This window comes from Myotis nattereri (genome assembly GCF_964212035.1).
Source record: "Myotis nattereri genome assembly, chromosome: 3".
In the NCBI taxonomy this organism is placed as follows: domain Eukaryota; kingdom Metazoa; phylum Chordata; class Mammalia; order Chiroptera; family Vespertilionidae; genus Myotis; species Myotis nattereri.
The window spans coordinates 19,831,318-19,859,268 of NC_138077.1; the positions used below are offsets into that span (position 1 = coordinate 19,831,318).

At 42.6% G+C, this 27,951-nt stretch overlaps 1 protein-coding gene across 3 annotated transcripts in view; it reads left to right on the top strand.

Moving 5' to 3' along the window:
* The window catches only part of ARHGEF26 (Rho guanine nucleotide exchange factor 26), a 113,290-nt gene that overhangs the window by 43,746 nt on the left and 41,593 nt on the right, over positions 1-27,951 (top strand). For all 3 annotated transcript variants that reach the window (XM_081087059.1, XM_081087058.1, XM_081087060.1), the window contains exon 6: positions 27,150-27,302. In XM_081087059.1, the coding sequence (XP_080943185.1) occupies positions 27,150-27,302 (153 nt within the window). The remainder of the gene's footprint in view (positions 1-27,149; positions 27,303-27,951) is intronic.

A 27,951-nucleotide genomic window follows, 5' to 3' on the forward strand; every position in this document is an offset into this window, starting at 1 on the left:
TGCTCTAATGAAATGCCTCCTGTTTGAACCTTTGCTTATCCTTTTATTCCTTTTTCTTTTTCGGTTTTCCTGGGCAATGTCCTGTTTACTTCCACAAAAAAGCTTTTGCAATCGGAATGTAATTTTATTAATCTAGAATATCAGAATATCATTTCACCAATTTATTACTAAACTTAGAGATCGGGATATCCTTTTATAGACATTGCTGAGAAGTGCACACTAGTTGGTTTGTTTGTTTATTTATTTATTTATTTATTTATTTATTTATTTGCTCGCTATGTATCCTTTCCAACTGGGAGGGGGAAATGTGTCATTATTTAGACTCCAAACACTCTTCCCCTGCACGTTGTTGACTAACATACATTCTTGTGGACTCTTTGAAGCACCTTCTATTTGGAAACTCGGCTGTTCAAACTGGCAAAATGTTGGCTTGCTTTTGCCTGTTTTATTGCTGACTTTCCTGGCAGGAGCTACTTCCTAATTTGAAGACTAGATTTTATTGATCGCGTTTCTCTGTCCTGAGACTGGAGCAGGGAATCCTGTCTGGTCTTAGGCAGATGGCTTCATTCCTCTTCACGTCGGCAGCTCAGTGAGGTTTCCAGCAGCACGAGCTAACCTTGATCAGAATAACCATGGAATCTAAACCCCAGGGCGCTGAGGTCCATGCCTGCTGTGATGCTATCACCAGCTCACACTGGAGAATTACTGACTCCTACCAGTGTTCTTTCTAGACAGTGCATTCTCCCTGTGGTATATGAACTCGGGAAACTGGTCTCACAGAGGGTGGGCTTTGCAAGCAAGCGGTGCCTTAGGTTCAGAGTCTGACTTCCATTAGGGCCTGGATGTGGCAAGAACCCGTTAGGAATGGTATGAAAAATGAAAAGCAACATTGCCAGGATTTTATTTTTCCATATGAGAAAGATTGGCTACAGTAAAGATGTGAATAACCTACTAATGGGAGGATAATATGTACAAGTGGTTTTCTGAGCGTGAACATCTCGGCTATGAAAACCAGCTGGGGCCGGGGCTCCGGAGGCAGAGCTGACTTCTCCTTTCCCCTGGGAACCGTGAACACCACGTTTGAGGAAAACGTGCTGTAACATTTTAATAATCGCAGTGGGTGCATTTCTTTTAACAAGCCTGGAATTGAGCTGTAGGCCGTGTTTGACGGGGTAAAAGTGTGACATGTCCAGGAACTGCTTCGGTCCAGATGAAATGCCTGCCGTTTCCCGGGTGAGCTGTGTGCATCCTCGTCAGGGCGTGGCCCGCTATTGATTCATCCGGAGGAGGCCACCGGGCTTGGATCCAAGAAACAGTGGGCGAGAGGTCCCGCCCACCACCGCCCAAAATAATACATAGGCATGGTGAAAATTTCAAATTCTGCCAAAGGCTATACAGTGAGACGTGCCCCAGTACAGCTGGTTTGTGGTGTGTCCTGCATACACAGTATGGTTGTTGAAATATAACAGTAACCTACCATGCCATTGTCATGCACCACTAACGAGTTACTTTTCTTTTACTCTGCAAAGAGCCAGAGTCTTAAATGAAGAATAACACTGGGTATCTTAAAAAAAATCATTTTTTATTCAGTACTCCCTAAATAAGCCAAGGATTCCTCTACCCAGTCTTTTCTGTCCAGGAACTTTAAATAAATGGTTTTACATGAATTATGAAATTTATTTTCTTGGGGAGATAGTCATTGCTCTGAATATGAGATTTTTCTTGAATCTTATTTTTTGATAAATTATGTGGGTGAGGTTTTTTTTGCAGCATAATTAATACAGCAGCTTCTGTGTAGCAGACATTGGAAATATAACAGTGAACATGAGAGGCAAGATCCTTGGTAAACACACACACAACAGATGCCTGACTTACTGGGTACTCCTTGAAGCAGGACCTCGGCCTGGCTTTTGGAACTAGGGAAGTGACCTTTCGCTAACTCTGACTTACTCTACTTTTCTTAGATGCTCTCTCTTCAGATTAATCTCATAGAATTAGTGGTCTTTAATAGATGTTTTAATTCAAATATAATTTATTCTAGTCTCTCACTACATATAGAACTACCGTAGTAGTCATATGTTGTTATTTTGTATTTTCAAGTAACTTCATTAAAGGGGCAACTGGAATGTCTGGAATTGAACTTAATAAGCCAATATTTCTGCAATGTAATTAAATGATAGTTTACAATATGAAGATCTTTAAAGAATAACAGCTTGGATTATGTCATGGTTCAATATGCTAAACATTCTTCTAGTTTGAATGCATAATTCTTTGATTTCCTTGCCTCTGAATTATTTATAAATCTTGGGATTTGAATACTATCTAGCTTAAGGAAAAATCAATAGTAAGTTATGTATTTATATGGCTTAAACGTGCAAACACTGTCAAAGGGCATGTGCTTATATAGTGAGATGTCCTGCTCACCCTCCTATCCCCCTCACCTTCTGTTAATGTATTTGATGTCTTGTTTCTCCTTCTGGAATCTCTTTTTGCAAATACAGGCCAGCACAAAATGGTTTCTTATTGTCCTACCTTTTTAAAAAAGTAGCATGCTGACCATATACACTAATCTGCATCTTTCTCTGTCATGGAAGTATTCATTTAAGCTCCTGAGAAGAGTATGTGTGCCTACAGATCCCACTGGATTTGCTGCAGTGAGAGGGGAACCAGGTTGCTATATTTAACCTGACTCAGTAGCATTGAGAACTATGGGAACTTCGCTCTAAAGCAAGCATGTCAAACTCAAAGGCTAATACGGGCCAAATAAATGAAGCATGCTGCCCATAGCCCGCGAGTTTGACATGCTTGCTCTAAAGCAGCGGTTCTCAACCCATGGGTCATGACCCCTTTGGGGGTCGAACGACCCTTTCACAGGGGTCGCCTAAGACCATCGGAAAACACATATATAATTACATAATTTTTCTGTGATTAGTCACAAAATTAATCACAAATTATGTTCAATTTGTAACAATGAAAATACATCCTGCATATCAGGTACTTACATTACGATTCATAACAGTAGCAAAATTACAGTTATGAAGTAGCAATGAAACTAATTTTACGGTGGGGGGTCACCACAACATGAGGAACTGTATTAAAGGGTCGCGGCATTAGGAAGGTTGAGAACCACTGCTCTAAAGGAACTGTAGTGAACAATGATTAGCAATGGAAAACAAAACTCAGGATGAAACCTTACTGGAATTATTATTTGACCCAAAGAAGAGAAGGTTTGGGCATTATTACTTTATAAATGAGAACGGAATGTTCAAAGGGAGGTAAGATAAGTTGTGGTCCCCCACCCAGTGGGTGTCTGAGTGGGGACCTGCACTCAGGTGTTGAAGACTCTGTTCTCCTGCTGCAGGAGCTGGACACCTTTGTGAGTGGCATGTGATGTTGCGACTCCTCATTTGTGCATTCCGTATTTGTGAATTTGCCTACCACTAAAATTTATTTATAACCCCTAAATCAATACTTGCTGTGCTTTTGCATTCAGGCAGACATGCGTTCTAATTTAATGCCACATTTTTTGTGGATTTTTTTTCCTGGTGGTGATTTTGCTATTCAAAATGGTCCCCAAGCATAGCACTGAAATGCTGTCTTGAGTTTCTAAGGGCAGGAAAGCTGTGATGTGCCTCATGGAGAAAATGTGTGTGTTAGATAAGGTTTGGTCAGGCATGAATTATAGTGCTGTTGGCCGTGAGTTCAGTGCTAAGAAATCAACCATAGTATTAAATAAAATGTCTTTAAACAAAAACACACATAGCCTGGCCAATGTGGCGCAGTGGTTAAGTGTCGACCCATGAGCCAAGAGGTCATGGTTGGTTTCCAAGTCAAGGCACATGTCCATGTTTTGGGCGTGGTCCCCAGTAGGGTATATGCAGGAGACAGCCGATTGATGATGTTTCTCTCATCAATGTTTGTATGTTTTTATCCTTCTCCCTTCCTCTCTCTGTAAAGATTAAAAAACAAATTTAGCCGGAACCGGTTTGGCTCACTGGATAGAGCGTCAGCCTGCGGACTAAAAGGTCCCAGGTTTGATTCTGGTCAAGGGCATGTACCTGGGTTGCGGACACATACCCAGTAGAGGATGTGCAGGAGGCAGCTGATCAATGTTTCTCTCTCATCGATGTTTCTAACTATCTCTCTCCCTTCCTCTCTGTAAAAAATCAATAAAATATATTTAAAAAAATAAAAAACAAATTTAAAGTCAGTGTCACCTATAGATTTTTTAAAAACAAACAAACAAACAAACAAATACCACACATAGGTTATACATTGATCTGTTGATGAAAATGCTGTGACCAGAGGCTTGTTGGAGCCTAGCCCTGTGTTTCCACTATGAGCAATGGTTCAGCATCCAGTAATTCAGTGTTAACAATAATTTTATAAAACATAACTACGGCAAATAATGAGAATCGACAATAAATGCAACATTCCTTGCTAGCTCTATTTGGGTTTATTTCTTCTTATTCTGCCCTTAGATACAGCAGGATTGATTTTAATTAGATGTAAAGGGGAAAAATTTCCCAGTAATAAAATAACTGAGGACCTTTCACTTTCAAAAGGCGTCCCAATTTGGAGGATACATAAGGTGTTGACGCCAGCCAGTTGTGAGAATGATTCTTAGTTACTATCAGCTAATTACCGCATCAGTAGTTTCTTCTGAAAATATGAGTTGGGGTGATTAATTTCTTTTTTCCTCTTCAAGATCCAAGTCGAAAAGTCCTTCCTCCTAATTTTGGAATGAAGAGGAGCAGGTTGAGTATTCAGATGTGGCACGCAGCTGTGTGCCCCTCACTCACTTTGTTTCCTACTCTATGAAAAAGAGCAGTGTGGCGCCTAGTTCTGGGTGCTGGCAGAGAGAGGTTATGTCTTTCCCACTGGTCAGTTCTTCCTCCAGTAAAAACTTGTGGGAAACACTACTACAGGGACTCTATGAGATCAGGGTTTCATGAAGGAAGCTTCCATGAAACTCATCTTAAACTTTAACCCCACGAGAAGAGTCAGGGTGCCTGTGGACTCCATTTGATGGAAGCAGGTATAGGCTGGGGACTGCTGTCCCTGCTCCTGAAGCCTGACAAGGACCCTCCTTTCTCCTGGAGATCTCTCGGAAAAGCATTATTGGTCTTTCTAGCTGGGATGCTGTTAATACCCACTGATACAGAGGAACAGAAATTGAGCAATATACTTTGAGGTGTCCTTCTGCATTATGTTCATTCACAGGAGAGTTTTTTAAAAAACATATATATTTTTTAGCGCTGTTTTATGTTACAGCAAAAATGAGTGTCATGTATGGATATTTCCCATATACTCCTGACCTCCCACAAGCACAGCCCCTCTCACTGTCAGCATCCCCACCGGGATGAATGAACCTACATTGGCACATCATTGCCACCTGAAGTCCTAGTTTACTTTATTTCGGTTCACTCTTGGTGTTGTACACTCTGTGTGCTTTGTCAGATGTGTAGTGACATGTGTCTGCCTTTATAGTGACATGCAGAATAGTCCCATTGCCCTAAAAGCCCTCTGCTTATTCTCTGTGTGCTCCCTGTGTACATGTGATCTGTTCGTCCCTCCCTCTCCCCAGGCTCCCAGCAGCCACTGTGCTTATTCTCTGTGTGCTCGCTGTGTACATGTGATCTGTTCATCCCTCCCTCTCCCCAGGCTCCCAGCAGCCACTGATCTTATTCTCTGTGTGCTCGCTGTGTATATGTGATCTGTTCATCCCTCCCTCTCCCCAGGCTCCCAGCAGCCACTGTGCTTATTCTCTGTGTGCTCGCTGTGTACATGTGATCTGTTCATCCCTCCCTCTCCCCAGGCTCCCAGCAGCCACTGATCTTATTCTCTGTGTGCTCGCTGTGTACATGTGATCTGTTCATCCCTCCCTCTCCCCAGGCTCCCAGCAGCCACTGATCTTATTCTCTGTGTGCTCGCTGTGTATATGTGATCTGTTCATCCCTCCCTCTCCCCAGGCTCCCAGCAGCCACTGTGCTTATTCTCTGTGTGCTCGCTGTGTACATGTGATCTGTTCATCCCTCCCTCTCCCCAGGCTCCCAGCAGCCACTGTGCTTATTCTCTGTGTGCTCGCTGTGTACATGTAATCTGTTCATCCCTCCCTCTCCCCAGGCTCCCAGCAGCCACTGATCTTATTCTCTGTGTGCTCGCTGTGTATATGTGATCTGTTCATCCCTCCCTCTCCCCAGGCTCCCAGCAGCCACTGATCTTATTCTCTGTGTGCTCGCTGTGTACATGTGATCTGTTCATCCCTCCCTCTCCCCAGGCTCCCAGCAGCCACTGATCTTCTTACCGGCTCCATGATTTTGCCTTTAACAGTAGTGTTGAGTTCTTAGTGATTACTTGTCCCACGTGTGCTGCACCTTTTCAGATGGCTACAGGATGTCTAGAGTCGCTGCTGAACAGGCAGTTAGATATATTGGGGCAGTTTGAAAGGTGCTGACATGTTTGGGAGTGGTTGGCATACACTGGTAGATGGAATTTAAGCGATGGTACTGGAAAAAAGAATGGAGAGAGAGAAGGAAATGCGGAGGGCCAAGCCCTGGGGTCTTCCAACACTGAGAGCTTGGGAAGACAGGGCGGGGGCAGGGGGGTGGGCGGTGGACCAACAAAGGAGTCTGAGAAGGAGCAGTGCGTGGGGCTGAGGAAGCATTCAGTGTACCTTAAGAATGAGTTTCAACTCAGTGGAGCCCTTTTGAGGATTCATGTTTTGTACAGTGTCTGTGAGACAGAGTTCTACACAAGAAGTAGTTGCAGGAGCGTCGCTTCTCTGTGGGATCAATGGGTGAGTGATACACCTTCAGAACCCCTTTGTCTGGGCCTGACTTTTTTGACTTCAGAGGATGATCGTACCAATTGGCATCACCTCCAAACAACATGGAGGGGTGCAGCGATTCGGCCTAAGTGGCAACGGGGCTGTTGCTGAAGTTTTGCTGTGGCCGTTGGACATGGATGTGTCTTCCCGGTTCCATTCGTTTTCTGAATGAAGCACAGCTTGTGTTTAAAGACAGGATGGCCTAGGATCCAGATGTATAGAACAGGTCCCTTTTCAGGGACACATTTCCATCTCAAAATTGCCTTTTTTCTTCTACAAAATGAACCATCCAAGGGTTGTTTTTTGTTTGTTTGTTTTGTTTTGGTCATTGGTGGTTATTTAATTTACAAAATTATTAGTTTTAGGAAAACAGCTACTGCATAAAAAAATGTACCTGTTTTTGTAACTTTACATTGCTGTTGTATCAGGGATAGACGGTGCTTTGCTAACATTGACTTGAAGTAAAATGCGTATAAGGCTCATAACTTAGCCTTTGTTCATACCTGTTTTTACATATGCGGTAGCCAAAGTCAACATTGGAGAAACTGTTAGGGCTTTACAGCACAGTGTACTTATCATCAGAATACAGTGTGTTCAGCCAGGTGCTGTTAATTCCCTCTTATGGCCTTAAATATGCCATTTCAATAAAATTTATTAGTAAGGTTTCCATGGACTTTCTCCCCCCTCCTTCTCCAGCCTCCCTAAAAATTCATTATGGTCCTACTGTGGACTTTTGCCAGCATGCCATAAATAATTGGACTTAGCTTCTCATCTAGTTTCTTCTGGCTCAGATTATGAATACAAGTTGACGAGAATTTTTTACCGGTTTCAATTCACCAAGACTGCATTAAAATTACGAAGAGATGGCTGGGTATAACTTTTCTTTCCTATATTCCTCCTGTAACTGAACTGTAAAAGTTCCCAGTTAATTACAGTTCCTACAGAGATATCAGTTATTGCAGCTTGCAAATTCCAAAGCCTTTATAATGAAAGACACACATTTTACAGCCCTACATTGATTAAATCTGGATGCTAATTGCAGTAATTAATTCTTCCTCACAGTTTAAATAACATTTTGTAGGTTAATAAAACTTGTATTCCTTTTTTAAATATGTTTTTATTGATTTTTTTTTAGATAGAGGGGGAGGGAGGGAGGGGGAAGAGAGAGAGAGAGAGAGAGAGAGAGAGAGAGAGAGAGACATTGATTGACTGCCTCTTGCATGCCCCCCTCACTGGGAATCGAGCCCACAACCCAGGTGTGTGCCCTGACGGAGAGTCGAACCGGCGACCTCTTGGTGCTTAGGATGATGCTCAACCAACTGAGCCAGATCTTTGTGGGGACTAGAAATAGTGATTTCAGAAACCTTTCTGACTTGGATAGAAATTAGCATCTTCTCAAGTATTTCTCGGCTGCTTTGTCATTTGATGATGATGATAACGATAACAACATCTACCACCATTTATTCGGCCACATACTCTGCCAAGTTCTTGCTATGTTTTGTGCTTTTTAATCCTTGCCGAGACCTGTGTAGGAGATGGCATTACATCTTTTTTAGCAGATGAGAAAGAGAGTTTAAGTTGCACTCAAGTAGTAAATACGCACAGACTAAGTGATAAGCCAGAATTCAGACCCAAGTCGGACTCCAGAGCCTTCTCTAGCAGGGCGTAGATTCAAATCCCTGCCTGGGCAGCCAGGTCACAGGATGGGCATGAGATGGTTCTGAGTGGTGGGGTCACTATAAGTGGGGGGGCGGGGGGGGGGGGAGTGCAGCCCCAGCCACTGTGGCTGTTGTGGGCATATGAGCTCAGGGTTGTGATCTTCTGATATTTCAAGAAAAGTGGGAAATCTGAACATGTGGGCGTAGTCCCTTGATTTTTAAATGTTGGGAGCTCATTCAGGTTTGTAACATACACATGTGTTGGGCCGTTCCCCTCAGCCACCTGTTTGAGTGCTCTGGTACTCATTGTGTCGGTTAGATCATTTGGTCTGAATTAGCCTGACTTAATCCACGGGCCTGGTGCCCAAGCACGAAGTCACACCCCTGAAGCTCCTCAGAGACCCTCTCTATACATTTAGCAAGTGTCAGAGGACCAAGGAGGGAGACTATGTTTTAACATATTCAAGCGAATGCTCTCACTGGTCTTAGGGAAATGAAGCATCAAGACTTTCAAATACCTGTACCTCTCTCTCTCTCTCTCTCTCTAATATTATGTAGTTTAGGCATTAATACAGGTGTGTAATTTTAATCACACATATTTATCTTTCTTTCATCCCCGCCCTCTCTGTTAAAATTAGATGGGCACTCAGTTAAATAATAGTTCTTTGTCAAATTTTTGATACTGGAGAAAATAAAGGATAAGATAGATTTGCGTTAATTTTATTTTTAAAAAACATTATCTATATATATTGATTTCAGAGAGAAAGGGGGAAGGAAAGAGAGGAACAGCAATGATGAGAGAGAATCATCGATCACTGCCTCCTGCACACCCCCTACTGGGGATCGAGCCCGAAACCCTGGCATGTGCCCTTGGCCGGAATCGAACCCAGAATCCTTCTGCCAGCTGATGCTCTACCCACTGAGAAAAACCAGCTATTGCTAGATTTTCTTTTTTACATTATTGAAGTAAAAGCAATGCTCTTTAAAAAAAAAAAATGTATAGTACATATCTGTGGGAAACTGTTTATTGCCTTCACTATCTGATAAGCATAGACAGAGAACCCCAGAAGGCTGGGTGCCTTTGAAGCCCTAGCAAAGGTTGGAGCTAGGCACCACCTGTTTGTCCAGACAGTGGTAGCTGAAACTACTCCCCCATTTATTATTATGTAAATCCTTGCTGATGGGCTAGTCTGCTTGTTGCTAGGGGGTCACCTGCCTAAGGGCTATGCTATGGGTGCATCCCAGATCAATAAAAGCTTGGTGAGGCCTGAGCACCTCCTTCGGGACTTGCCACCTGGTCCCCCAATATTGCAAAATTATCTCGTGTCTTTTTCTCTCATTTGTTGTGCGGCTCCTCTTTCAGATACCGAACGTTACTCCACGCAGAACGTGGAGGGAGTGTTACTCAACACATATCCGTACTCATTTTCTTGTATTTTTTCCCCAATTAAAAAGTTAAGAAACTTGAGTTGGCTCCCAGGTATTATCTGGCAAGAAGATAAAGTAACTACAGAAAACTGAGAAATACTTAAATTTAATATATATATATATGAAATGCACCTTGTAAAGGCACAGAAAAGAAAGATGGTGAAGGAAACTATTTCCATGCTGAATCTCTGAAGGTTTTAATATAGTGGCAGCGCCCTCAGCAGGAAGTCGTGGTTCAGTAGTGAGGGGTCCCCTGCCTATAATGCTCTTAGCATCTTCTTTTTTAGACATTGAATTTACCACTCTGTGTCATAGGGTTCAGGTTTGAAAGTCTAAGAAACAGTAACGGCATCCCTTTCATCTTGTTTTAAAGGTCTTTAAAAGAGGCAGTGATTAGATTTTCGACCTCTGTCCCTACACCTGCAGCTACACTTAAACTGTCCAAGTCCAACTTGGCCTGCACGTGTAACTCGGAGTGTGCAAGCTGCCTGTCATAGGTCATTGCGACTGTTGTCTACGTGCAAGTTCAACTGTCCATTAATTTCCCAAGAACATAAAATACTTCCCTCTTTTTTTTTCTATTATTTATCTTCAAGCAAGCCTTAAAAAAACACACACAAACATATCAGGAATTAATATACAGAAACCTGAAGATTTGTAAACTAAAACAAAATGATATTTCTCCAAAGTTGAGTTTTTTTAATACCTAGAGATAAAATAGTAAAGACAAATTCTGCATACTTTTTTATAAAGCTCGTATATCACTGCTTACTGCCAATCATGTAACCTACAGATGATTTTTTTCTTTCAGAGACCACTTCTCATGTAACAGTTCTTATAACTGAATTATGGCTTTTCCGTTAGCCAAAAAGAGAAAAGAAGCGAAGGAAAGAATGTATATTGTATGCTTTGCCTAGTTTTGTTTCAGAAAGAAGCCAGTGGGTATTTGTTCTGCATGGCTGTAATGAGTTCTAAGAAAAGCCCTTGGAAAAGCTGCTGCGGTTTAATGGAAAGACGTCGAAAAGCACTTCGACACCGTAAAACACTGTACCAGGTCTAGTGAAGCTAGCGGGCCTAATAACTAGTGACTGATTCTGTAGTTGAACTTCACGCCGGCCTTGTTCGCGCCGGTGCCAAGGCATTTTCGGTTGCTGATGTAGTACAGTAACTAGAGTAGCTGCTGACAACCTGAGCCGTCACGTGTGCCGCGGGGCCTGGATCCCGCAGCCCCCTGGCTAGCAGCGCCCCTCCCCCACAGGTGCAGCCTCCTGCATTCTTTCAAAACTGGAGGCTGTCCCCTCATGAGGGGATCCACAGTGCAACTCTCCCTCGAGTAAACTATCAGCAGGCCATTTCTTTAGTTTTTCTCTGATTTCTGCACCTAGCTGGGAGTCAGCTCTGCCTCTGGCTGATGTGAGGATGGAGATGATGGCTGGGAGCTCCTCTTTTTTTTGAGAAATGACCAAATGCAATACATATAGTCCAAAGTCCAAATTCCCTTTTTGCAGGAGTTCCCACCACAACTGTTAAGATGTAAAAAAAAAAAAAAAAAAAAAAAAAAGCTAGAGAAGGATGAACTCCCTGCAAACAGTAAGTGGTCACATCTCTATAATCCAGCCACTATGTCAGGGAATGACATAGTTGTGGTGATCCAGTGTCAACATTCTCAGCAAGCAATGCAAGAGGATTCGGTAATGATGCGGTCCTTTTGCAGCGTGTAGGTGGGTGCAGGCATGTAGCTGGCTTTGTAACGCGGCCCAGAGAGCAGGCTGGGAAGGAACCAAGAGGAGGTGTGTATCTGTGGGCTGTTCTTCGGGGAAGTTGTGTGGTTAGAAGCCAACAGTTAGGAATTTGGTTTGGACATCCGGGTCCCATTGATGGTTCCGAGGAAGGGGGTGGTAGGACCAGAGTTCTTAATGAGGTTTTGGTAGATTCTTTAAAAGTGGATTGGGCTCAGCTGGCTCGGTGGTTGAGCATCGACCTATGAACCAGGAGGTCAGGGTTCTATTCCCGGTCAGGGCACATGCTTGGGTTGCAGGCTTGATCCCCAGTGTGGGGTGTGCAGAAGGCGCCTGATCAATGATTCTCTCTCATCCTTGATGTTCCTATCTCTCTCTCTCCCTCTCCCTTCTTCTTGAAAAAGAAAAAAAAAAGTGGATTGAAGCAGGAAGGAGGGGCAGGGGATACCACAAAGAGCAGAATACCATTAAGAGGAGAAGATGTATGTTCTGGGGCCAGGGTTTTGGTGGAGAAATAGAAGAAAGAGGTGCGTGTATATAAAACAGAACACAAACCTTGGTGAAATGTGAGTGATGTGGTTTATAAATTACTGACTGGCAGCAGGAAATGTAGCTTTAAGAAGTACATATGCTATGGAGACTTCTCCAGCGGAGAACATAACATATTTTGTCATTCTAAATTCATTTGTTAAAGTTAAAACCTGCCATCATCTTAGTTGTGGTCAGATGCTAGGTAAGATTTTTGGAACATGTTGACCCTTCTGGACTAAATGGCCATCATTAGGACTCTCTGACAGCCTTAGGGGAGGGCGTAAAAACAGACCTTTCTTAGCTTTCGATAAATGAAACCGCTGCTCTCACTAGAAAATCTAGTGTGGTGAAGAAGCTGAAGGCTGCCAGTTGTTACTTGGGTTAAAGGCCTGTGCAGCGGGGCAGGGCTGCCTTGATGGGGACACAGTGTCTTCAGTCCTCTGGTGTGACTAGGGAGCTCTTGGCTGGATTCCCTCTCCCTGACCCTACAGAGATGCTTAACATTCCCACATCTCTCAGTGCTCCGGATCTGCAGAGCGGTTTCAGATTGCGTTCCAGGGAGCCCGGAATTCCCCGAAGGCATGTGAGGGGTGGCCAGTTTGGGTGTCAGGGAAGCCAAACAACTGGACTCTGGGCCCCCTGCCCTTGCTTCAACCAGAACAGATCTTCTCTATTGTTTAAATCTTAGGCCTTTTCCTAAGAGTCACTTGAAAAGAGCTGAAATACATATACAATCCATTCTCTGGGAAAGCAGGAAAAAAGAGAGCTCTACACATGAACAGAATTAGTAGATCTCAGCGTTTACCCCTTCTGGCCATTTCCCAGGGGCTGGCTGTCCTTTTTATTGAAGAGCTTTCTTAAGAGAATAATTGATATACCCTGTAAATAACCCACTTAAGGTGTATCATTTAGTGAGTTTTTAGTATATTTACAGATCGAGCAAATATCACCACAGCCAACTTTACAACATTTTCACTATCTCAAAAGGAAACACTCTATGCATTAGTGCTCACTCCCCACTTTCCCCTAAACTCCCCAGCTCTGGGCAACCACCAGTCTACTTCCTGTTTCATGGATTTGACTGTTCTGGACATTTCATATTAATGGAGTCATAATACGTGGTCTTTTATGACTAGCTTCTTTCATCTAGCATGGTGTTTTCAAGGTTCATTGATGTTGTAACGTGTGTCAATACTTGATTTCTTTTCCTTGCTGGGTAATATTCCATTGTGCGACTGTACCACATTTTACTTATCCATCCATTAGTTGATGGAAATTGAGCAGTTTCTTCTTTCTGCTATCATAAATTATGCTGCTGTGAACATTTGTGTGCAGGTTCTTGTGTGAGCATATGACTTCATTTCCCTTGGGTGTGTATCAGGAGTAGGTCATGTGGTGCTCTGTGTGTCACACTTTGAGGAACTGCCTGCCTCCTTTTCTCTTCAGTGGATTATGTGTGTGGAGGTGTGGCTGGCCTCCTTCTCTGCCCCTCAGTTTAGCCTTCAGTCCTATATCATTTTCTTGATCTCGTATCCTAAAATACAGTGGGGCCTTGACTTACTAGTTTAATTCGTTCCGAGGCCAAGCTCGTTAACTCAAAATACTCTATCAACTCAATGCAAATAATCGGCCGAGAGACAGCTGGTATCTCAAAAAACTCGTTAGTCAGACACTCGTAAGTCAAGGCCCCACTGTACAAGAAACCTCAGTGGCTCTCTGTTACTTGAGGAAGGAAGTGAAATAGCTTCACGTGGCACTGGGAGTTCTTCTCGGTCTAGGCCGAGGCTTGGTTATAATTTCTTCTTACAGTAATTATCCCAGTTTTTCTGTATCTTTCTGTGTTAGGTGTTTTCATTACACAAAGCCAGTGGTTCTTAAACTTTGAGTCATGGAGGCCTTTGAACATCTATCATTAACAGACCCCGAAGTCCACCACACATTCCTTGGACACACCTGTGAGTTCCCATCTTTGCTCCCATCACACCTCCTCCCCCATTTCTTTGTCCTCCTTGGCAGTCACCTAATGTGAGAGTGTCTTGCCTTTTAAAATGTCTTTTAGTGGACCTAGAAGCAAAACTGTTTTGTTCCATTTCACCAGTGGTGCCGAGAGGTTTTTTGTGTGGTCTTCCAGGCGGGCCCTGGAGGAGTAGAACAGAGATGGCTCCCCTCCCAGGAGCTGGTTGTCAGTGCCATGACGGCAGGGATTTTTGTTGGGTTTGCTCTGGGTTTTATGTTCTGGGTGACTAGAATGAGCGTGGAACATGGCCACTGTTCAGTAAAAAGTCACTGAATGAATGAGTACAGAAGGGAGCTGGGTCCGGATCCTCAGGCCTTCTGGAATTGATGTACCTCTACAGTCTGGCCCATGAGTAATCCAGGGGCTGGTGTGTAGGTACAAGATATTGGTTATTGGGGAGTGAGAAGGAGGTTAGAAGAGAGAGAGAGAGAGAGAGAGAGAGAGAAACCTAAAATGGATTAGGGGATGTATTAGTTTCCTATTGCTGCTATAACAAATTACTGTAAATTTAGCAGATTAAAACAACAAAACTCTATCTCCTAGAATCCTGAAGGTCAGAAATCTGAAGTCAATTTCAGATTGACTGGCATCGAGTGTTGGCAGGGCTGACTCCTTCTGGCAGCCCTAGGTCATAGGTCACCTGCATTCCTTGTCTTGTGACCCTCCCTTCCACCTTGAAAGCCAGCTGCATGCCATCTGCTTTCCTCTCAGCTTCCCGCTTCCGTCCTTACATCTTCTCTCTGATTCTGATCCTCCTGCCTCCTGCTAAGAAGGACCCTGTGATTCCATTGGGCCCACCTGGCTAATCCAGGGTGACTTTCCCAACTCAAGATCCTTAACCACATCTGCAATAGTCACTTTTATCCTGTAAGACCACAAAGTCACAAAGCTGTGGACCTCTTTGGGGGCCAGTATTTAGTCTCCCACAGGGGGGTTCTAAAAATAAACACGATGCCCTTTGTGTTTGGGCCTAGTGTGCCTGTGCCTTGCCTGGCCTAAAGCCTCTTCATTGTGACATGACTTTTCCTTCCCCATGATTAGGAGACCAAGGCCAAGAACAGTGTTTACATATGGAGAAATGTTCCACCACTTCTTGGCAGGAAATCGTGCGTTTGCGCTGGTTCGTTACTTTCCCGTCTGTAACTCACTGAGGAGGTACCAACACATGGGACCTAAAAAGGACCGAACTTGGTCTTCCTCGAACTTTGTCACTGATCGGTACCTATTAAACATTTTTTAAAGGTTGAAGGGAAAGTGGATGCCTGTGATTTTAAGAGGATTCGGTGTACGGCAGATTTAATGGATGGAAGTAGAGGCGCTAGACTTGCTGTCCTTGAACAGACTGGACTGGAAAAGCAAGAAAACCTCCTGGCATTCCTTAAAAGACATGCGAGTGGTGTGAATTCATGTAGGAGAGAAAGGCATTTTTATTGCACTTTAAGTGATAGTTAATGTTAATGAGCCTGGACCATGTGTCAGACTGTGTGCTAAGCACTTAAGATGTTTTAATTCATTCAGTCATCGTGAGAGCCATATGAGGTCATACCATTATTACTATTCCCATTTTACAAATGAGGAACGAGGGCATGGAGACATTAAGCAAGTTGCCTAAGGTTACACGGCTAATAAAAGAGGGGGCTGGGATTTGAACCCAGGCCATCTGGCTCCCGAGTTTGTACCCATAGCCAATATCCTGCATACATTTTCCAGAGGTGTGATGTAATGGTACACAGTTAGCCTTGCTACAGGAGGTGCAATGTGAAATGGACTTTATCTGGAAGTGTATTCACTTATAGTTCTTAATCTAATCAGGAGATAAGAGATCACATATCACTGAAGTCGAAGGAAAGCATGAAGTTGGGAAAGACAGCGTGGGAAACCTGCTCTTTGGTATTGTGGAGGTGATGCAGCCTTAGTAATCACCCCTTCTCTCTTTTTCTCCCTTCATGCTCCCCTACCCATTGTCTTGTAGGACTTTTTCTCTTCTTGCTGGTGGTTTCCCTCTCACTATGTTGTGTATTGAATTTCTTCGGCTAATTACTGAAGGTTGGCCAAGTCTTCTCCACTCAGTTGCTTGTGTTATCTGTTAAACATTCTCAATTATAGTGTACTTTCAAAATTATTTTGTACTGGTTTCAGGTGTATAGCATAGTGGTTGGATAATCATAGTTTACAAAGTATTCCCCTCAATATTTCCAGTACCCACCTGGCACTGTACATAGTTATTTCAGTATTATTGACTGTAGTCCTTATGCTGTACTTTGACATCCCCATGACTGTTTTGTAAGTACCAATTTGTACTTCTTAATGCTTAACCTCTTTCATCCAGTCCCCTGAACCCCCTCCCTTCTGGCACCATCCAGTCTGTTCTCTGTCTATGAGTCTGTTTCTGTTTTGTTTGTTTGTTTATTTTGCTGTTTAGATTCCACATTTAAGTGAAATCATATGGTATTTGTCTTTCTCTGTCTGATTTATTTGGTTGAACATAATACCCTCTAGGTCCATCCATGCTGTCACAAATGGTAAGATTTCATTCTTTATTATGGTCAATAAATGAAGCAACAGAAATTTATCATGCAGTGAAAACCAGGGTAAGAACTTCTTTACCCCATTGATCCTCGTCTTCTGTACTTGGCTAAGCAGTATTAATAATCATCTGAAGAGACAGTATTTTTAAAATCCCTGATGAAAGTCGAAGCAGAGGGTTGTGTGAAAAGGGCAGACCAGAGCCAGATGCTGAGTAAACTGAAGCAGGTTTGAAAAACGCCAGAGAGAACATGAAATTCTAGTTCTCTTGTGCAAACATCATTTTTTTTAAAAAAGAATATTATGGAAACTGACTTCTGGAGTTTTCAAAATTCAGAATTCGCCCCCTCCTACCCTTTATCAAATTGGTGGGAGCCATAGAAAGCATTCTTTTCTTTTAGGAAGATAACTTTCTTTGGGCATATTTAATAAAGAAAAACTGAGATGCAAAGATTTGGGGCTTACTTTAAATCTTATCCTTCTTTGTGGATTGAATTCTGACTTGAAATATCACGAGAATACCTAAAAAGGATCTGGAAATAATGCCTGGAGAGAAACGTGTCTTCCCTGTGCTGATTTTATTCCAGAACGACCCACCCACAATAGGAAGCGGGGCTTCAGCATGAGAAGACTTTTGTGTTTTACTTGACTTGGTTCCAGTCGTCTATAAATTTATTCTCCATGCTGTTTCCAAGCAGCAACCAAGAATCCACATTTTCCTGGTTTGTTTATAATTTATAATTTAGACTTCAACTGCATCCACAAAAGGCTCAAGGCAGCTTGCAGCAGATGACATGCACACAATGAGGCTGTTGATGTGGGAAACAGAAAACAAGGCGGGGATGAAGGGAGACAACCTGCCCAGCCACTTCTGGTGAAGCTACTATGAATGAGGGTTACACACAGCAATGCCCTTTCATGGGGCCAAGGTCACAGGGTCACCGAATTGGTTATGTAATTATCATCTAATAGTTCTCCAGAAGTCCTAAACCTTGGTTAGGTTTTGAGTTTTCAAAGGAGGTTTGCCGGGCAATGCATTAGCAAAACTACTCTTGAGATTCCACGCCTGGTATTTAGGATTTCATAGAAGGCATGTAAACAATCAGCTTCCATATTTGCCAACAGCAGAGCCATCCATTCAGTGCCACCTCACCCCAGCCTAGCCCCATGGTGAGGACCCTGATAATTTAATGTAGTTATTAATCAGGCCAAATAGATACTTGCTTCATACCGTGGCTCACTGTTCCTTTCCTGGGACGAGGGGCGAGGAGGAGTGATATTGAATCATTCAACACAGTTACTGAGGGCTTATTCTTTGCTAGGTCCTGGAGAGCCAGCGGTGAACCAGGCATAGTTGGTTTCCATTCTTCATGGTCATATATAAAAGTAGGGGTGGAGAGGATGTTGTTTGCTGTAAATTAATAGTTGTGCTCAAATAAAACATAATTAAAAACTGTCAAACTGTCCACAATAACCCCGAGCATCCCAGGCACACGTAGACTTCCATCTGTCCTAAGGACATTTTGATAAGAGTGCTTCCTGGTGTTCATTGACGTTGTCCTCATCTCTGGGAGAAATTCAGATATGTATGAATGCGTGTGAGCAGCAATGAAACAAAAGAACCAAGTATGCACAAGGTTACCATGGGAACAAGCCCCTTTTACTCCAGTTTATTCTTTGTGGCAGACTCAGATGGTAATTTAAATTCTCATTTTAAGGAAAAACTCAGTCTTATGGTATTAAAATCTCAAGGACTTGAAAAACATTGTTTTCCTATCTTTGTAGGGTCCTGTTTATATTTCTTCTGGCTTGTGCATTATCACTGAAAAGGAAGGACAAAGGGCACCAGACCCTTAACTGCTACAGCAGCATCTTGGGGCACTTAGCTCTGTAGTCTTTCTGCCGCTTCCTCCCCTGGACCACTGCTCCGCCTTCCTCCTTTGGGATTTGCTGGGAGCCTTGAATGGAAGGTGTCTGTGGGGAGGGAGCCAGAATTAAACCTAGGAAAGCTCTGTGTTTGGTGGTAGTAAGGGTAAGAAGACCCTTAGTTTATCTCTTTCACCTCAGTCGCTTCTTTCATGTGTCCAGGCTGATCTTAACGGCCTGATAAGAATCTTTGAACAAAAACCATCCTAGAGATTTGAAAGATCAAACAGTAGCTATCAGAATGGGGAAGGAGGGCTACCAGGACATTTTTGTTCAGAATAAGATGTTTTTCTTTCACATTCCCAAACACCTTTCATTTCAACCCTTCCCCCCTTGTTATCAATCCGGAGATACAATTGCAGAAGAAAAAGTAAAACTAGAATGGGAGAAGACGTACAGTCTGTTAAGAGGGAAAGCTGGTGAGATCTTTTCCTGGTCGGGATGTAGGGTATACTCATTCAGAAAGAACAGTTCTATATTTTTGTCAAATTAACATTTCCCAGCAGTGGTAGTCTAGGGAAAAATTCGTAGATGAGCTTCATCTTCCTCGTTGTCAATGCTGATTGATGGATAACAGCTGCGTGGAGGGCAAATTCTGCAGCTGGGCAGAGTGCCACCCTCAGTTGTTGATGCCTGCCACCGGTTAGAGGTGGTACTCTAGCCATGCGTTTGCTCTCCCTGATCCAGTGTACGCAAAGAAATTCAAAGAAATTGATGCTGATCTTGAGTGTCAACCTGGCCACCAAGAACCCCCCCCCCCCCCCCCCCAGACAAACAAGCCCCAGGCCTCACGCACAGCGGAACATAAATTCATTTGGGTCGAGGACAGAACGTTCTGTTGCTCTTCTGTTGGGAAAGTGTTTCCAGCAGCACATAGTTCGCTGCCACTTATCTGGACGATTTCTTTGTTTAGTGGAGATATTTTATTATATAACAGCAACTTAGACATCTGAAACCTGCTCGGTATGTTTCACGGCTCCAGCAAACGTGACGCTGACCCTCTCCGGTGGAGACTGCATCCTCGGAGACTGACAGCTCGTTAAGGGAGGAAGAAGTCCAGGACCGACCTGAGCGTGCTTTAGGCAGATGGATATTGATGAGGGAAAAGTACCTGGAAAGGATGCCGATCTGAGAGGGTGCAGGGCAGTGCTGACTATAACCAGAGCTCTGCTTTCTGTGCCTCCCTAACTACAGAGCTGAGTGTGGAGGGGATGTTGGGGGGATGGGAAGGGGGGCCCTTATCCATCCTGGAATCCTCCTGAAGTCTGGTGGGGGAAGGGCTGGTCTGCCCAGGTTTTTTAGTAAGCGCAGCTGGCATGGAAGAAATTTAGGCTGGATTGGGTCTCCTTCTAGTGACCTGACTTGACAGGATTGTAAAAGTGTGTGCTGGGAGTTTGTATCTTCACAGGGAACCCAGTTTGTGGTCACTAAATATCCGCTGACTTGATTACAGGAGAGCAAGACAGAGACTGACCAATTTGTGGGTGTTACATTTTTCTTTTCTTTTTTTTTTTTTTTTTGGTAAAATAGCAGTAGAACAAAATTCCTTGGACAGGTTTCATCTTTATACTTTTCTGTTTAAAACACAAAATCGAGTCATTCCGTCAAATAGTTGACCGTCTCCCATGTTCCAGGTACTGTGTGGCCAGGACCTGGGTATAGAGTGTTGTACAAAACAGGCATGGCATCCCTGCCCTCTAAACCTCGCTAAGAGAGACAAATGCAAACAAATTCGTAGTATAATTAATTATAATCACAGTAAAGATACAAAAGTCTTAGTGTAGGGGGTTATAAAGACATAAAATAAGGCCACAGGAGTCAGAGAGAGAGCTTCTTGGAGGAGATGAAATATAATCCAAGATTTGAAGGATGAATGGGACAAAGAGGAGGTGAGGGCAGCAGGGAACAGGGAGGGTCCAAATAAATGGCTCCCAGAGTTTCCCAGGGTACCTGCGATCCCGTCATTGCTCACTCTGTGTTGACCAGGACCAGAACCCATCACTGGCCCTGACCTTCCTGATTGTTTTCCCAGGGGCTCACCTGTTGACTCCGCTGCTGTCTGCTGGTCTTGCTGTAGCATAAATCCACTGTGCACGTCTTTACTGTTGACATCCATAATTTACTTGCTGAGATGATGCAACAGCTGGTCTTCTTGGAAACGAATAGTATTTCTTTTTCCGTTCAGCAGTTAATCTTGCTGGATGTCCAGTTTGAGGGCTGGCCAGTTGTAACAGGCAGGCACTAGCAGCAGGCACCTGTGAGCAGAGGCCAGAGGTGCTCACAGGCTCTGGACTCAGTTAGGCTCTGGCTCTGGGTTCAAACTGAGGCTCAGTTGTTACACGTTTTGACGTTAAGGCCCGTAGCCTGTTTTCTTACCTGTAAAAAGGCCATCTCACGAAGTAGGCTTGAGGAGTCAATTAAATGAGATAATGTCTGGGAAGCATGTAGCCCTGTGCTTGGCACCTGAATGGTGGTTATAATTATTGATGACTTGCTCCTTGACAGTCACTTAAACCTGCCATCCTGTGCTAGGCACATGGAAGGAGATTTGGTTGGTTGACTAATTGAAACAGGTTCGTTGTTTGTATTAAATAAGTCTTAATCTCCTCTGTAGATTGGTGGGTTTACCATACACGCATCAAGAGCTATCAGGAGCGTTCACATCTGAGGTGTCAATTACATTACCCGTTGAATTCTAAGAAGGCTGTTAGTAATGGTATGGGGGCATTTATACCTCACATTTGTAGGTCTTTGCTGCCTATTCCATCGGAGAGAAAATGATGTTAACGAAGCAACGTGCCCTGTGTGTATCGGAAGCAGCTACCTCACTGTTTGTTGACTTCGTTTTCCCCCCTCAAAATGCAGTGCCACATTTAAGACCATCCCTTGATAAAGCAAAAAACCTGAAGAAAATACAGCCCCTGCAGTTCTAGGAACTATTAGAGGGGAGGTTATAGACCATGAGCAAGCTCTTCAAACATGGACCTGTAGTTACCATCTTGAAGCCCCGCCCCCTGGGAGGCCTCCCTGGCGTTCTTGGTGCTCTGACCATTGTCTGTACGGCCCAGGAGCTCACCTGAGCAGGCTGCAGTCACTGGACACGCTCATTTGAAGTTGAGTGTGATTGTGCCCGGGATGGTGAGTCAGCAGTCAAGCTGGGCTAGCCTGGGTGCCTGGTTAGGAGGCAGTGTTTTCAGGAAGTCTTTTCTGGTTATCCGAGGTTTCTTGAAATCTAGACTTCAGCAATGAGATTAGGATTTTGGTAGGGAAAAAAAAAAGAGAGGTCGTCTACATGATTGGTTGTAAACATGGTCATCTTGGTAATGCTACAAAGGGGAAATAAGGAATGTATTGTCCCAGAGAAAAAAAAAAGTATAGCGCCGAAACATATTTCCATTAAGAAGTTGTCCTTCAAATAAGCCAAATAACTTCACAAAATGCTTTAACTTTTGCGTCAGATTTTATATGAACCAGCAGCATTCTTGGTTATGGGAATAATACCTCATTCTTCAGTAATAGTTTCTTGGTCTTTTTGAAGCTCCACTCAGTAAAATATGCAAATTTGCCAAAATAACCAACAGATAATTTAACACAGAAAGCTTTAAATTGTATATCAATTGTGCAAATGTCAAAATAAAGGATGAGGGGCTTAGTTTATATTTAATCAAAGTAAGTAGCATAAACAAATATATCATCAGTGCTTTGTTTTTAATCTTGTACTTTGGCAAACCTTTTAACTGTGATAAGTGAATTTTCCTTTCATTGGGAAAAGCCAAGTTACTGTTGTTTTTGGTTATATAGCTGCATTCTTTCAGATTGTAACAGTTAGCTAAAGACAAGAAACTAAAGGATATTTGCCTCTAAGATATTTATTTCTTAGATTTACATGATAATGACCTTGTGCGTGGTTTCTTGTTTTTTTCCATTTTCTCTGAACATTTTCTTCAAAGCTGCTTGGAATTAAAATAAAGTACAAAATTTTGCATTTATATGAAAACCATCTAAAAGTGAACTAGACTTGAGTACATACTATCTAGATTTGCTGGGGCTCAGAATTCTCCCAGATGTGTGTTTTCAGCTGTCCATTTGACATCTCCAAGACAAAATTAAACTGTGCTTTCTCTTGCTTCTCCCCTCTTCTTCTAATTCCCTGTTAATGACTCACCTTGATGACCAGGTAGAAACCTTAACTAGAAATCCCAGCATCTTCCCTGACTTTCCCATCTAATGAGTTTCTCCATTCTATTAACTTCCCCTCCGAATTGTTACCCTAATCTGTGTCCTCTCTTTAATTTCCCACTGCCAGGCTTTATCGTCACCTGCCCAAATTTGCCACCTCACTGGCCTGCTTGTGGCCTCTCTCCCCCCACTTGTAATCCATCCCTCCACTGTCCCACGTTTCCCTGTCTGGTTGGGTAATTTACTGGCCTCAACACCTCTAGCAGATTCTCACTGTCCACAGAGTAAGCCCAAACCCCTCAGCCTACAGTCAAACCTTTGCCATCGAGCTCTGACCTGCTTTTCAGCCCTCATTCTCTGCCCCAGCTCCCCCTGTGGTCCACACCTCAGTCTCACTCACCGACCCACGTTTTCTTGCGTGAGATTCATGTCTGGGCCCACGTAGTTCCTCCAGCCCACAGTGCTGTGCCCCCAGTGCTCAGTAATGACATCCTTATCACTGAAGACCCGCCTCATGTTGACTGTCAGTCACTCTGTGTCTCTCTTGAATTGTAATTAACTGCTCCATGCCTCCCGTGGGCCACTCAGGAGGGAAGGCTCATTTCTTACTCAACTTTCATTTAATGAAATAATTTCCCCTTGACAATAACTCAGCAGCTCCTCTATTACTTCTTGGTATCATACTGTCTTTTCTTTATATACACTGATATTGGCACAGAGAGTGAAGTTGAAATTTCATCTCTAGGTATATACCTAACCCAGAGATTTGAAAACAGGGACTCAAGTGGATACTTGTATGCTAATGGTCATAGCAGCATTATTCACAATGGCCAAAAAGTGGAAACTACCAAGTGTCTCTCAACAAATGAATGGATAAACAATAATGGTATATGCACCTAAAGGTGTATTATTGAGCCATACAGAGGAATAAAGTTCTGATACATGCCTCAATATGGTCGAACTTAGAAAACATTACCCTTGCCCAGCCAGCGTCTCTCAGTGGTTAAGCGTTGACCTATGAACCGGGAGGTCACGGTTCAGTTCCCGGTCAGGGCACATGCCCAGGTTGTGGGCTCGATCCCCAGTGTAGTGTATGCAGGGGGCAGCCGATCAATGATTCTCTCTCATCATTGACATTTCTATCTCTCGCTCCCTCTCTCTTCCTTTCAGAAATCAATATATATGTATAAAGATATATATAAAGATATATATATATACATATATAAAGATATATATATATACACATATATATATATATATTAAAGAAAACATTACACTAATAAAATAAGCCAGACAAAAAGCACAAGTATTATATGATTCCACTTATATGAACTATCTAGAATAGTCACATTCATGGAGACAGAAGGTAGGTTAGCGGTTACCAGAGGCTGGGGAGAGAGGGAAATGGGGAGTTACTGCTTAATGGGTGTAGCCTTTCTATTTAGGGTGATGAAAATACTTTAGAAATAGATCATAGTGGTGATTGCACAACATTGTGAATGTAATTAATACCATTAAATTGTACACTAAAAAAAAATGGTTAAAATGGCCAATTTCATGTTATGTATATTTTACAACAATTCATGTAATTCAAAAACTACCACCAACACCCTTATGCACATCCTATATAGTAAGACCCTAATATGCAAATCGATCAAATGGCGGAACGACCGGTCGCTATAACACACACTGACCACCGGGGTCAAGCGCTCAATGCAGGAGCTGCCCCCTGGTGGTCAGTGCACTCCCACGGGGAGCACTGCTCAGCCAGAAGCCGGGCTCACGGCTGGCGAGCGCAGCAGCAGTGGCGGGAGCCTCTCCTGCCTCTGCAGCAGTTGGACATCCCCTAAGGGTTCCTGGACTGCAAGAGGGTGCAGGCCGGGCTGAGGGAACCCCCACCCTGAGTGCCCGAATTTTGTGCACCAGGCCTCTAGTATGTTTTAAGCAAAAATGTTATATTTTATATCACCTATGTCTATCATTTTTATCTTGCAAATATATCTTAAGTTCCTTGAAGTCAGGGACAGGTCTATATAGAAAATATCATTTAAGAAACATAGCTTTGTTTTGGAGTTTGGAGTGGTTGTTTTTGAAATTGCTGAAACTTTCCAGATGGAGGTTATTTTCTTTGAATATTAAAATACTCAGTCCTGACAAAGTAATATGAAGCTGTTGACTGGATTTTGGAGTCTTCCAGTGTGTTGTCTGGACTAGTGGCTAAGGACTGTGCAGATTAACCCCGATACCACTGAAAGGAAAGGCAAATAGTCCAGCAAAGTTTTCCCTTTTGCTGTTTCAAACCAGGGGCTTGGATGAGTAGGCCAATTAAAATCTGTGGCTGGGATTTAGATTGATTATTTTCTCTAAGTCCTTTATATATATATATATATATATATATATATATATATATATATATATATTTTTATTGATTTTTTACAGAGAGGAAGGGAGAGGGATAGAGTGTTAGAAACATCAATGAGAGAGAAACATCGATTAGCTGCCTACTGCATGCCTCCCACTGGGGATGTGCCCGCAACCAAGGTACATGCCCTTGACCAGAATCAAACCTGGGACCCTTCAGTCCACAGGCCAACGCTCTATCCACTGAGCCAAACCGGTTAGGGCTTCTCTAAGTCCTTTTTAAAGGAAATACAAATGTAGGGGCTTCCTCAAAGTATATAATGATTTGACTCTTCTAGAAAGTTAAAATGCATTTGTCCCTTAAGCTCTTACAGAAACTTTAAAAAATAATAGATAATTGCCAAAACCGGTTTGGCTCGGTGGATAGAGCGTCGGCTTGCGGACTGAGAGGTCCCAGGTTCGGTTCCGGTCAAGGGCATGTACCTGGGTTGCGGGCACATCCCCAGTGGGAGGTGTGCAGGAGGCAGCTGATCGATGTTCCTCTCTCATCGATGTTTCTGACTCTCTATCTCTCTCCCTTCCTCTCTGTAAAAAATCAATAAAATATATTTAAAAAATAATAATAGATAATGATGACAAGCTGATAATACAGTTCATACTAAAATGAGTTTTATGTACATGTAAACATATAAAAACTAAGCTTCTTAATGTCTTGTTTGTTTTATTTCTGAGTGCCAGGATTTTTTATGAAAATAACAGAGACAGAAATGTGAGAAAATGTTAGACCACATTTACAATGATCTTGTATAAATTTCTGTTGTCTCATTCGCTATCAGCCTTGAATTTTGTGTGATGGAGTCCAGCCAGCTGACTGGTCGGGAGCAGTGAGTGATGTGCTAAATGCTAAAGAATTTCCTGAAAACGAAATTTCCCTTGTATCACTGTTCCAGAGCATGAGAAATTATTGTTGATGTCACCTTCATCACATTTTTTTGGAAAATGATTGGGTCCTTGTGAGATGGTTATTTCTAATAGATTTTCCTACCATTTTAAATTTGGGCAGTAAGTGGGCTCCAGGGCAGTTCTCTGATTTTAGTATTCACTCAAGTCATCTGGAGATCTTGCTAAAATGCAGGTCCAGATCGGTGGAGGTGCGTGATGAGGTTGTGCATTCCTGATGTGCTCTTAGATGACACCAATGCTGCTGGTCCATGGACCACATTTTGAGCAGCAACACTGGGTAGAAACCTATGTCAAATACCTGAATTTGATGTTCTGTTAACATGGGATGCAATCTTTGGTTGCCAGATAAAACACAAGATGCCCATGCAATACTTGACACATAATTTACTGAAAAATTATTCATTATTTATCAGAAATTTAATATTAACTGGACTGGACACAATATATGCACATACAAATACACACCCACTCTTAAGTCTGGCAACCTGAAATTGCAATCTAATTTATGAAGACACCGAATATCATGCATATTATTAGATTTAAAATAATGTGATTACTTTTATTTGAGAGAAAGGACACATAGAATTAAGTTTATTTCATGCTTGGTTTTAAAGTACTTATTTAGATGTTGTACTCATATGCTTTTCAGTATAATAAAATATGCAAGCATCAACCTCTTCTCCCTCCTCCAATATATAGGGAATTCTTGAAAAATGGTGAAATCTGTATATTCTAAAATCTGTATATACCTGAAAACGTAGAAATGAACTGGATTATCAGTGTTGTAAAACTGACTACTTGAAGTGATAAGGTATTAATATGACAGCTTTAAATGTAGAGAATTTTTATAGTTTTTGGCTTGTGTCTCTTTGAGTTGCTACTGGTACTGTTGATATTTTCAAACCCTGTATAAAAGCATCACATGAGATAATCTGTTATTAAAGCAAATGGAAGAAAGCGTAAATGCTTTTCTTTGTTGTTGTTTTTTTCAGATTCTTTACAGAGTTGGAAGCAAGACATCAGAATAACATCTTCATAGATGACATAAGTGACATTGTGGAAAAGCACACGGCATCCACGTTTGACCCATATGTGAAATACTGTACAAACGAGGTCTACCAACAGCGAACACTGCAGAAATTGTTGTAAGCTGTGTTCAATAGTACAGTTTTAATTATCCAGCCTTGTCTTAATGAACTCACATTGATTGAAATTAATTAAGCTCTGAAATCAATTTTGTGTGATGGAGTCCGGCCAGCTAACTGGTAAGGAGCAGTGACTGACATGCTTGATGCTAACGAACTTATTGAAAACGAAATTTCCCTGGTAACTGTTCCAGAAGTCAGCACTAGAAATGATGGTTGATTTCCTCTTCATCGCATTTTTTGGGGAAAATGATTAGGTCCTCATGGGATAGTTATTTCTAATAGATGGGCTATATCCCAGGGACAAATGTTTAAGAGGATTGCTTTCAGGGTGAGTGTCCTAGTAGAAAAATCTAGTCTCTGAAAAATTTTCTCTCTAAAGCAATTATGAAATAATAGTTCGTTGTTTTCCTTTTTTTTTTTTACTTTTTAAAATTGAATTTATTGGGGTGACATTGGTTCACAAAATTATATATGTTTCAAGTATACAACTCAACAAAACATCATCTGTACACTGCATCACGTGCCCTTCACCCAAAGCAAAGTTTCTTTCTTTCTGTCTCCATTCTCCCCTCCTTTGCCCACCTCCTCTTATCACCCCCCCCCTTTCCCTCTGGCTATCACCACTCTGTTGTCTGTGTCCATGGGC